The sequence below is a fragment of the Poecilia reticulata genome, linkage group LG6, assembly GCF_000633615.1.
Source record: "Poecilia reticulata strain Guanapo linkage group LG6, Guppy_female_1.0+MT, whole genome shotgun sequence".
Taxonomy (NCBI): domain Eukaryota; kingdom Metazoa; phylum Chordata; class Actinopteri; order Cyprinodontiformes; family Poeciliidae; genus Poecilia; species Poecilia reticulata.
The window spans coordinates 26,439,115-26,451,273 of NC_024336.1; the positions used below are offsets into that span (position 1 = coordinate 26,439,115).

The window sequence follows — 12,159 nt, forward strand, 5'->3', positions numbered from 1 at the left end:
CTCTGGAGTTGTAGTGGGAGGTGTAGTTGTAGTTGTCTCTGGAGTTGTAGTGGGAGGTGTAGTTGTGGTTGTAGGAGACTCTGGAGTTGTTGTAGAGGTAGGTGTAGTTGTTTTGGTTGTAGTTGACTCTGAAGTTGTCGTAGGGGCAGGTGTAGTTGTAGTTGGCTCTGCAGTTGTTGTAGAGGGAGGTATAGTTGTAGTTGTTGTGGTTGTAGTTGGCTCTGGAGTTGTCGTAGTGGGAGGTGTAGTTGTGGTTGTAGGAGGCTTTGTAGTTGTAGTGGTAGGTGTAGGTGTAGTTGTTTTGGTTGTAGTTGTCTCTGGAGTTGTAGTGGGAGGTGTAGTTGTAGTTGGCTCTAGAGTTGTAGAGGGAGGTGTAGTTGTAGTTGTTGTAGTTGTCTCTGGAGTTGTCGTAGGGGGAGGTGTAGTTGTAGTTGTTGTTGGTGGCTCTGAAGTTGTAGGTGGGCTTGTTGCACATGGTTCACTTGTGTGTATCACAGTTGTATTAATGCAGATTGCATAGTAGCACATTCCCATGTTGTCAGTGACATTATATATCACATCATTATCTTCATATATTGTCCCATTGTACAGGCAATGGGCACATTCTTCCACACAGGTCTGATTCTTCTCATCAAAAAGTGGCTTATCTTCTGGGCATACTGGATAACAACCTGTAAAAAGCACATCAAATATGTTATACACTACATAGATACAATGAAAAAATAAAAATTTGATCTTGAATGGCATTCTTACCTTCCAGATTAGGTATCGGGTTGTTACAAATCCCTTGTGGGTTCAAACAGCTTTTGTAACAAGGTGTGTGGCAAGGACTGTAGTGCCATGTACACTCATCTGGGTTGTTATAGTAATCACAAAAAACAGCTAAAAATGAAAGCATAGCAAATATCAGTAACATTCAGAAACGTTACACACAATGTGATACATTTCTTAAAATTACCTGGATAAAGACAATATAATTTGTCTTTATCTGTTGGAGGGTTAATTAACAACAGCCAGCTTTCTTTATTTCACAAACACATACTTGATGAAAAACACATTTTAGATCTTGTTCACTTTCTTGTCTTCACAGCAAACAACTTTAATGTGTTTACAGAACAAGAATTAGGTGTGCCAGTTTTCTTTCATCGACTTAGGTTCAAATCGCAGATAAAGCCTCAAATACATACTTACAAACCAATTCATATTTCATTAACATTTGTGAAAAAAATTTACATTTTTTTTATAGTCATCATTGTGCATTTTCATGATTCAAATGCAGTATTCTTATTAAAATAAATCAAAATGTTTTGAACAAAACTCCAAATGTCCACTTTTTAGTACACTTTGTAAGGGAACACAATTTACATTACACGTGAGTATAACAGTCATTCATTAAAATTCAAGAACTCCTTCAAAGTTCAACAAAGTCTTGTGATAGATATACTCTTTAGAGATAAAGTTTTGAGTAAGAGCCTAAGGACATTAATAATGCTGAAACTATCAAATTTTCAAAAATAAGGTTAAGAATCCAAGATGCTAGCACTTCAAAAGATGTGCTAGCACATCTTTCTTGGCTACTCACTTCAAAAGTGAGTAGCCAAGAAAGGAATGCTTTTTTTTTTTTTTATGGTGATGACAAGCAATTTGAAAGCCACTTCTACACAGTCTCCGCAGAGATGAACATGGTGCCTCAAAGGCAAAAGCAACATTTTAATCAAAGAGTGTTATAGTTTACTCACGGCAGATGTCTGGGGTTCTCCATGCAACACAAACTCCAGCCTCAGTGCAAGCCTGAGCGTAGGCTGCGACAGCTGAGCAGAAACACTCACAATCTCCTCCAGTGTCGCAGGCGCACGAGTCTTTCACACAGTTCTCATAAAAGGTGCGGGGATCAACCTGTTTGTTTGCAAAATAAAACAAACCAATATAAGAAAATCGAGCATGTTTAAAATGTTATAGCAAAGAACAGAACTAAATTATTCAGACCTTATGGTGGCAGTCTTTGAATGTATTCCCTGTTATGATGCTGCACATCATTTTTGACCATTGATGTCTCATGCGTGGAGCAGCTGCACAAGAATCCACAATCTCTTCCTTATCTGGGCAAGTGCTCTGAACTTTCCAGCTGTTTGCAAACTCTAGAGGGTTGCTCACCACCAGCTGACCCTGGGTGGTGAAGTCGTTCAGTCCGTTTCCATCAAAATTTCCACATAAGCCACACACTGAACCCTGCACAAACAGTCACACCAGGCAACTAATTTGTCACAAAATACATTTTTAAAGAAAATTTGATATCCATTTGTAAAAGAGTCCTGTCATTCTTAATAAACATTGACTGTTACTCACGGCGTGCTGGGGCTCCAGAAGGATGCGAATGGCTGTTTTTCGATCCCATATCACCGCCAGACCAATTTTTGATTCAACCACCAGGTACAAGCCGACCCTCCTTATTCTGTACTGAATCAGGTTGCCATGTCCAAGATCTTCCTCGATATATTTACCCTTTGTTAGTTTGATTTCTGTTCGCTAGAACACAAAAGAGATTTCTGTTTCAGTAGCTATTGTTAACATAACATTACCTCTTTCTTGCAAATAACTCTGAAATGTAATATTCAACTACTTTAGGCTCAGAAATACTTTGTCTGGACTTACCCCAAGTTGAATTCTGACAGTTTTGGAGCAGGTGGTTCCCGAAGAGCCACAGGGAACATTTTCTGTAATAACTCCAAAGTTGTTCTCAACTGTTTTGTTGCCACATTTATTCTTAAAAAGAAAAAACTTCCATTAAGCATTCAGTGTGTGTGTGTGTGTGAGAGTAATAATCTCCAACAGTCTTGAATTTCATTTACCCTGACAGCGACGTAACCACATTCACCCTGAAATCCATATGTCCTTTGATCAAATGTGTTGTAGTGCCCACTTCCATAAATAATGCAAGATGCTGGGCATTTTTTCTCAGTGCAATGCCATTTTCCACCTTTACAATTGCTAGATTTAAAAGAAATTGATAAATTGTTGAATAGTTTTTAAATAAACTGCAAAGTAACATTGTAACAACTTGATATTGAAACAAGGTATGCATTCTACAAATTATAATTGTATTTCAAATATGGGCTTACCAGGTATTGCACAGGTCAGGGATCACTGCTCCGGGAGCAAAAATACGTCCGTTGTGCTTGCATGGACAGTCAGTTACTTTCACACAGCCCCCTTTGCCGTCTTCGAGGAGGCCGTCCGGACACCGACAGCCAGACTCACACTTTGTAAAAAACTGGGAGGGGAGAAAAACTGTAAGAATTTGAAACAAAAAGCATTTGCCAATTTTTGTTAAATTTGTTTTCATACTATAAAAACACTTGGAATTTACAATCCAAATACACAATCCATAGATATCACAGAAACAATTATTGCACAAACTCACTGAGGCTCAGTGGCTTTAATAACATCTACTCACACATTCATCACTTTCCAGATTCGAACAAGTTTTAGCACACTGTAGTCCAAGGTCTTCCGCGGTTGCAGAGGAACAGTCAAAGTAGACTTTTGGATGAGGACACACTATAACAAAAAAAGAATAATTTTTACTTTGTAGTCAATAAACCAAATAAAGGAGCTATGAAAGGGAGAGAAGAGTAGAAACAAACTAACATGACATGCGGCTTCTCCAAGAATGACAACGAAGTACTCCATTATTGCACACACTAGAAGAAGACATTAAAAATCCTGTAAGGTACATGAATTATATTATGATAAACAATGACAGGTACCACACATTTAGTTTTCATTTAATCACCAGTGGTCATCTCTGATGTTGATGGATGTCCCTGGCTTAATGTAATTGCCATTATAGAAACAGGAACATTTTTCCACTGGAACACAAAGGCCGTTTTCATCCAAGTAGAGACCCTCAGCACAGGAGCAGCCGTCCACAGGCAAGAAGTCCGAGGTGCAGCTCTGCTGCTCCGAGCTCAAAGACCTGCATGTCAGCTGGCATCCCTGATGTGTGTAAGAGTAGGTCTGAGATGCTGGGCAGCTCTTTGTGTATGTATCTGTATTGTGGATTACAAGAAGACGATTGCTTCTTAGAAGTTTCATGTCTTACAAATGAGGGCAATAACACTTTAATAATAATTATTCACAACTTAAAAAATGGTATTCTTACCACAGACATTCTCTGTCGAGTTTGTCAGGAAAACTCCCTTTTCTGCACAAGCTCGAGCATAAGAAGAGAAGACGGCACACAAACACGCCTCGCTCTTCTCACAGCTGCAGGTGGAGTAGATGCATCGCTGCAGGAGACAGAAAACACACTCAGAAAAATGAACGTTCCACCAAATATAATCAGTGGTGATTACTGAAAATGAGCATTATGTCTCTTTGCCCAGGGCTGCACAGTCTTTGGGGCACCTCAAGCAAGTTTTCTATCAATTATTTGTATGTCAAATTAATCATTTGCATTAATTTGCATTAATTACCCTGTTTTAATCAAAAATTAAAACAGGGTAAGTGCCTTAGGAAAATATGAGTGTACACCATGACGGGTTGAAGTCACTATATGCTCCTTCTGATAGAGCACTTCAGTGAAGGGTTGCCTTACTTTTAGTGAGGAATCAGGACTGTGTTTTATTATCTTTTGATCAAAATATAAAATTCTCAGGCATGTCAAATCTGAACTGGATAGTTCTATAATGTACAGATCACCCTTAAAACACAGGGAGACATGAAATCAACCTTTATTTGTTAAAAGAAATAGCAGTTTCAATGTTTACTTTGGCATTAGAACTATCCTAGCTTGTTGTTGAGTTGCAGAAGATCAAGAGCAGCTGCTGAATGTGGTAGAATTTTTAAAATATGCTTTTTCATACCTTGTGAAACATCTCAGGATCCACAACCGATCGGCACTGGGCAAAAGCACTGTCTGGACTCACAAGTAAGGCGCACCAGTGTTTGGCATAGATCTCTAAAGGGAAGAGGGGGGAGGGAACAATAGCTTTAATTTCAATCTCTACATTATTTAAAACAAAAGACTTAGCAACTAAGAGCAGACCATTATTCAGAAGAATAAAAAAAATTCCACAATTGTCAGTTACCGTTTTCCAAACTGAGGGAACATGGATCATCAAGTCTTTCCTCAATGTCTGAGCACATGAGGTTAGCCTTCCAAGAGTTACTGAATGTTGCTGCAGTTCCCTCCACAATCCCCTGAGGAGTCTTCATGTCATCACTCAAGATCATGTTGAAGTTCCCACATAAACCTGAAGACATCACTTATTTTAACATTTTGAAAACTGAAGGAAAGATGTTGGTCCATAAAAAATTATATTTTAGTGTTTCTTGGTGGGGGAGATAATGTTGACACAATCAAAAATATCAATGTCTTCTATTTGACTCTAATTTCTGTTTAATAAATGTACAGTTGTAATCTTTTTGTAGTCGGCTCCAAGCTGTTATTTTAGACACTGACTAATGGAAGGTGCAGACGATGCTTTACAATCAGCATACAAACTTTTGTTGTTGAGGCAAATGCAAAACTCACCACGTGTCTTTGATGTGTAGCTTTGCTCCAGGCTGATGTAGACTTGCATGAGAGGGACATGCTGGATCTGAATCTGCAACCCGAATCTGGTCTGCATCAAGATGTGAAAGGATGAGGCGTGGAAAATGTTGATGTCTCCTAAAATAAACAGATTAATATAAGATCAGACTTAACTTTAAACGGAACCTGGAAGAATACTGTTTAATTCAGACTTTTTGATCGTCTGCTCTACCTGATTGGTACGGCAAAGTGACAGTCTGCATGTTCTGCTGAACTCCACCATCAGAGGTGAATGATAGCACCTGAGGAAACAAAAACGAGTCAGATAAGTTTTCACAGTTTAATCTTATTAAATGGTTATGTTATTTTACTCACGTTATTTTTGTCATTGTTTAGCAGGATTTTAAGGGACTTCAGGCATGTGTCAAACTGTTGGTGAGCACAAGGCACCAGCTGGGCCAGGAGGGTAAAGTTTGGGCTCGCTCCGTCCTAAAATGTACATTGAAATCACAATTAAATATATATAAAAAAAGGAAAAGTCTCATCTTATTGCACTAAGCATGTTATTGAATTGCTCATTTACCTTGCTTTCCACCTTTGCCAGAGTGTAGTAACAATCCCCATGGAAAGTGTAAGTTTTCCCATCAAAAGTAGTGAAATATGAACCTTGTTCAACTGCGCATGTAGCCGGTGCTTCAAGAGTGATGCAATCCCACATTCCCTCAAAGCATGTGCTGAAATAAAATATATATTTATAGTTGACATAAAAGACTTTATTTTACACATTCTGAAAACCTGACTAAGCATCTTGACATACCATTCCTCTTGACCTTTTCGGTAAACCTCTCCAGGGTTGTAGATTTTGTCACGCTTGCACTGACATTCAGACTGAGAAATACAGCCTCTCTCAGAAATATCATCAAACACCGTTCCTGAGGAAAGGCATTTTTAAAAATGTATTACAGAGGAATTTTATTTGAAAAATCCAGAGGGATCATTTAATCTAAAATGTTACATGAACTAACCAGAAGGACAGAAGCAGCCGTCCATTTTGTGGTCCTCACAGAGTGAACTTGTGTCCTGATGCGTGCAAGTATCCATGCAAGGGGAGCCGCTTTCTTCATACACCATGTTGTAAGGGCATTCTTTGGCTGTGACAACGAGTTGTGAGAATTAAGACAGGCGAAGAAGGGTTTTAATTTATCTGTTTTTACGGAAAAAGTGCACTTATATGACATATTTATATGAATATGACATTTTGCATTAAACGTGTTTTTGTTTCACAAAGTTTTTAACTGAAATTTTACGTTTATTTCTTACTCTGATAATTCCAGTTAACAGAATCTTGCCACATCATATCCAAAAGCTACAGAAAGAATAAAACTCTTACCACAGAACTGAGTTGTCCTCCAGTTGGGAGGCTGTCCTCCTGCATGGGAACACTGTCGAGAAAACTCAGACAGCGTGCTGCAGACACAGAAGTCATTGGTATTGTTACTGCAGCCACACATGTCCTTTACGCAGGCCTGGATGTAAACTTCATGGTTAATCAGTTTAGTGCATGAGCTCCAGGATTCTGACAAAAACATGTTTTCACAGAAAGTTACCTGTAGAGAAAAAAAAAAGAAAAACAGGAATGAAGTTAGCTTGTGGGTACTTATTAAAATGTTGTAAAGGTGCATATATTAATTGAATAATAAACTCACAAATTCCTTGCAGGAATCTGAGACAGTCACAGACTCCAGCAATTCACCTCCCTCCTCATACGGGTCCTCGCAGTCATCGTTTGGGTGGTGGGCTTTGTGTTTGTTGCCAAACTCAATGGGGCTGATTTTACGGCCTGTGAGCAATTAGATCAGATCAGATCAAACTGTCGTAACACAGAACCTAAAAGAATCAACTCAGACTAAATTACCCTATACATACCATAATTAATGAACTCATTGTATACTGGGACGCCATTGAAGTCTCCACAAAGTCCACAAGTTCGGTTTGCAAAGTCAGTATCAATTTCGACCTAAAACATGAAAGAGTCCTAAAACTAAATCTTTACACCAGAAATACCATTGCAAAGACAATACAATAGATCATCAATGTGATAAAAAATGACCAATAGAATGTAAAATGTTCATAATGACCTAGTCTAATTAATACGTTGCCTTTCAAAGGAGACATAAAAAGTAGTAATTATTGTTGTAAATCATAAAAGACCAAGTTCATTTGTTTGAAAGGTTGGTTTTTACCATCACAGCATCTTCTCCGTTCCACATGACAGTGAACCCGACTTTGCTCTGAAACTTGATGTAAGCAGCATTATTTTCCACTTGCACCCCTCCCTTGTAGTAAGGCAGAGGGACTCTGGTAAAAGAAAAACAATTAATAGACATTTGTTGTTGTTTTTTTACTGTGAGGCTGCCATATCTGTGGTTTTCTCAGCTCTAGCTCTTCATTTTACTCACTGCTCAGAGTTGACGGTGACCCAGCTCTTGCTGATGTGAAACAAAAGTTCATTGATGGTGACTGAGAAGTAGCTGATGGTCGGGTTTCCGTCCTTTTCTGCTCTCTTTATGTGCACCGAGAAGAGCTGATAGGAGTCCTGGCAGTCGGAGACCAGGTTGTATTCACACATGCCGGGAAACTGGAACACATCTCCATCGAAGGTCTTGAAGTGATCTCTGCCCCATGTGCTGCAGATGCTGCTGACATGGTTGTAAACTAAAAGAGGATTTCTAGTTAAATCTACTCTCAGTTGAAAGTAGAGACAAAGAAATCAATAAGACATCCGTGAACATCTTCACTGTGATTTTCTTCACCGTGAAGAAAATCATTCCTTTGTGTGTAAAGCTGGAATCTTACCCAGTGTGGTTTGGACTTCAGAGAAAGTGATGACAGACAAAGCGAGAAAACTCCACAACACAGATCTCCACCTCATGGTTGCCACTGTGGACTCGCTGTCACCAGCACTAGAAATGGTCAGTCGTACCTGGCTGCCATTTATATGGAGACAGCAACATTTCTTTGCTCACACCCTCTGTCCAAATGGGACATGAAGTTTTACTGCCAAGTCACGGCAAACATTTGCATGATTGTCTGACGCCTTTCAAAAGTCCAATATAAATTATTTCTATATCCTCCTCATCTCTTTATTGAACAAATATAATTGCCCTTTATGTAGGAATCTTTTGGAAACGGAGATGGGGTTCGATAAATCTCTTTGTTTCTGTTTCTTTTCTAAATGTATCGTACATTACTATCAAAGGGAAATAACAACAACATTTTAGAAATACTAAATTGGGTACATTCAAAGGTGATTAACACTAAAGTTAATTAGTTAATTAACTTTTAGTATGAAAAAGTTTGAGGCCAGAACAGAACAGAAATTTAACCTGTTGACTTGTAAAAATGACCCCTGATCAAATAAGATGCCTCCAATTGACCTCATGATAGAAACTGTTGTAATTATGTAGCCACATTTCTTTATGATAAACAATGAGTAAGTTATGGAAAATTATTTAACATTTTTTAAATTTTGAAAGTATGTATATACTCAAACATGCATACTTTGAAAGAGAATCATCAGACCCCATGCCTGTTTTGAAGTAAGATTCGATGAAACAGTGAAGGAGAGACTTGAGCTGCACCCATCATATTTCATTAGACAACTAAATTCGTTCAGAACATTATTCAAAGTTGTCAGAAGATAATACTTGTTTATGATTCTTTCCTACATTTTTGAAAGCTCTATGCAATTCACAACAGCACATGTTAATGGTTTAGGGCCACTGTTATAAAATAGTTGGTTTACTTGGACAGACAGGAAGTGAAAAGGGATGGAATGAAAAGTTGTGATACAAAACCTGATTCTGAACTAATTCTGTTCAGTCTCACACCCTTCTTTTTTTGTCAAGCCCCCAAAATCGTGTTTTATATTGTTTTGACAAAAGTCACAAAAATTTGTTTCAGTGCATCCGATTGAAAGAATGAATGGTTGAATTACACAGACGTACGTCACCAAAAGTTAATATTTGCTCTCTTCTAGTTACAGTGCCCATTTCATTATCTTAATTGCATTGAACTAAGAATGGCCCAGGATGCACTTCTGAAATGACAGAGCTGCATCCTTGATTGTCATAATTCCTTTTCTGTAGTCACATTTACAAAACAAGATCTGGCATTGATCTTATTCCAATGTAATCACTGCACTTTACTAACCTTGTCTTTCCTCGTTTACCTCCTCGTGCTTTCCAACGTTTTCTTTCCTCTTACTGCATGTTTCTGTGTGTTGTGTTGTATTCGAATGAATATATGTAATTTATTTTTTTGTCATTTTTAACCTTTCCATTCTTTCAAGTGAAAAACCCACAATGCTAAGAAAAACTCAAAAGAAAGCAAATACAAACAACACAAAACCAAAGAGCAAAACTACAAATACAGAAATATATTACGAACAATATTTATTTAAATTTCTGTAAGAACACAAAATGACTGAAAAAAATGGAAGTGGAAGCATAAACTTTTCATATCTACACATTTTCATTTGTAAAGCATTATCAAAATAAAACAAAATAGCAGAATATTGGTACTATGCTTATGGAGTGACAGTATTGAGGTATAATAGGAGTAAATCAGAAGTTCTCTATAAAATGTTCCTACTTTTCAATTTAAACTTAAGTTAATTTCACGTTGGAGGGCTATATGTTTAAAAAGAAATACAAAGCTAGCTGGTATGTTCTCAAATGTCACCAGGTTTAAGCTCCTCCAAGTGCAAACAGGGCTTTGAACCACTCCCACAGCGGGACAGCTGTGAAATGAGAAAGCTCTGTAGTTATTACTCTGCTGTTGATTGAAGGAGGATGTTGCCCACTCTGAATTATCTCAAGACAGCGTGGATTACAGGCAGTACTTCAACATTTGTGTAATGATTGTTGACAATACTGTTTAACCTCCAGGACTTGTCATCGTTTCCCATAAAACAACATGCGTCAAAATGCAGCACGGCCTGAGACGCCCGGAAAACTCAATACAGTGGACATCTGCTGCAGTGGTTTCATTTCAGCTGGTGGAAAATATTTTATCGTATTATTATCTATCAAAATGAGCAATGATATATTAAAGAACAAAAGCTAAACTGTGAACTTGTGAAAGCATATGGTGCTACGGTCAGTAAAAACATTGACTGAAGTACAGTGTGGCTTATTTTCTTCAATAATTGCATAAAGTAGGGCAAAATTTGACACGTTTTAGTGGAATTAACTGCAAACACTGAATGTAAGGTTGTGTTATCCAAGCATAACCAAAGTGTTTCATCTGAATAGCCCCTAAAATCACTCAGGTACCTACCATATACCTAAACTAAAAGTTTTGCTGTTGCAAAGATCAAACAGTTTGCTTAACCCTTATTCAACGTGTGAACTTCCACTTCGTCTCCAGAAGTGAACACAGGCTGCAACCCACAATACTTAATCTAAAGATCAATTTCACATTGGGTCAACTAAACATGTTTGACAAAAACACAAAGAGAGACACTGAGGGATCAGGTGAGAACAACTTGCATCATCAAATTTATTCTGAACATCTTATAAACTTTCTACTACCATGTAAAAGCTGTTTTTGTTGTTAATCACTAAACAGAGTGAGTTATAGTAAAAAGAGATATTCATGTCCACAGCACTGAATGGACAACACATTTCTATTAAAAGAGGTTGGAAACATGAAATATGTCTGAACTCCTATAGTTACTATTAAACAGACTGAACAGTTTGTGTCATGACACTTAGATGTTTGGACTTTTAACTTCAGATTTGGTCATTTCTTATATCTTTCCATTTTAGGCTATTCTTTGCATTATTCAGTGGTCAGCAGTTTATTTGTAAACAATGAGGAAGAAGACTTGAGTGAGACCTAAGGAGGACCTGACACTTTCGCTTTCTACCTACAGGGGGCGATATCTGTTTTACATCCAGATTCTCAACCACAACAAGCTCAGTCGCGCATGCGCAGCCAATGTGACCATCAAACATGGAGACTGTTTGAAATTGAGCGGTGCTGCAATTTAAAATCTTCTAAAACTTTAATGTAACATTAAAAAACAGATCTCTTTGCTCAGAACGGTCCCCATGGGTAAGTTTAAACCTATCATGTTTATATTTGACACTTAATGTTAAACTACTGCCTGTAGGAGCGACTTACGACGGCAACTAGCTTAAATATGTTTATTTAGTACCAAATGTAAATGGTTTCTGAGGCTTAAGTAACTAAAATCACGTGGTTTATAGGTGTCTAACATTGGATTATTCTAATCGACAACATATTTATGGGTTTAACAATACACTTTTCCAACAAAACGAACAGGAAAAGAGCTCTAAAACTGATACAATAACTTTCATTGAGTTATTCACTGCAGGAATACTTTGATGGATCTGTTTTACTATTTAACACGTAAACATTTTAGAAACTAATTTATTTCTACGTTAGCATTAAAATAATAGCTTAATACTGAAGGAAAGTCTATGTAATATTCCTTAAACGTTCATGCTTCTCTGCTACGGCAATGAGCTTTTAAGTCCGCATTAACAAGATTCATTCATATTGAAAGGCTCTGCGATGTAAATTGAGCGTCTCTG

General features: G+C 37.7%; 2 protein-coding genes across 5 annotated transcripts in view; one reads left to right on the forward strand and one right to left on the reverse strand.

Annotated features, from left to right (window-relative positions):
- muc2.1 (mucin 2.1) overlaps positions 1-8,473 on the reverse strand; it is a 17,843-nt gene extending 9,370 nt beyond the window's left edge. The window contains exons 1-27 of the mRNA XM_017305405.1: positions 8,393-8,473; positions 7,996-8,251; positions 7,780-7,894; positions 7,463-7,553; positions 7,243-7,376; positions 6,927-7,143; positions 6,562-6,687; positions 6,354-6,468; positions 6,120-6,270; positions 5,912-6,025; positions 5,769-5,838; positions 5,537-5,674; positions 5,091-5,255; positions 4,866-4,960; positions 4,163-4,289; positions 3,794-4,049; positions 3,649-3,701; positions 3,455-3,558; positions 3,120-3,271; positions 2,850-2,988; positions 2,653-2,763; positions 2,347-2,526; positions 1,987-2,229; positions 1,740-1,896; positions 754-882; positions 214-671; positions 52-66 (exon numbers count right to left, since the gene is read on the reverse strand). Coding sequence (XP_017160894.1) covers positions 52-66; positions 214-671; positions 754-882; positions 1,740-1,896; positions 1,987-2,229; positions 2,347-2,526; positions 2,653-2,763; positions 2,850-2,988; positions 3,120-3,271; positions 3,455-3,558; positions 3,649-3,701; positions 3,794-4,049; positions 4,163-4,289; positions 4,866-4,960; positions 5,091-5,255; positions 5,537-5,674; positions 5,769-5,838; positions 5,912-6,025; positions 6,120-6,270; positions 6,354-6,468; positions 6,562-6,687; positions 6,927-7,143; positions 7,243-7,376; positions 7,463-7,553; positions 7,780-7,894; positions 7,996-8,251; positions 8,393-8,468 — 3,987 coding nt within the window. The 5' untranslated portion in view covers positions 8,469-8,473. The remainder of the gene's footprint in view (positions 1-51; positions 67-213; positions 672-753; positions 883-1,739; positions 1,897-1,986; positions 2,230-2,346; positions 2,527-2,652; positions 2,764-2,849; positions 2,989-3,119; positions 3,272-3,454; positions 3,559-3,648; positions 3,702-3,793; positions 4,050-4,162; positions 4,290-4,865; positions 4,961-5,090; positions 5,256-5,536; positions 5,675-5,768; positions 5,839-5,911; positions 6,026-6,119; positions 6,271-6,353; positions 6,469-6,561; positions 6,688-6,926; positions 7,144-7,242; positions 7,377-7,462; positions 7,554-7,779; positions 7,895-7,995; positions 8,252-8,392) is intronic.
- The window catches only part of saal1 (serum amyloid A-like 1), a 128,036-nt gene that overhangs the window by 110,543 nt on the left and 5,334 nt on the right, over positions 1-12,159 (forward strand). For all 4 annotated transcript variants that reach the window (XM_017305408.1, XM_017305409.1, XM_017305407.1 and 1 more), the window contains one exon: positions 11,475-11,656. In XM_017305408.1, coding sequence (XP_017160897.1) covers positions 11,653-11,656 — 4 coding nt within the window. In that variant the 5' untranslated portion in view covers positions 11,475-11,652. The remainder of the gene's footprint in view (positions 1-11,474; positions 11,657-12,159) is intronic.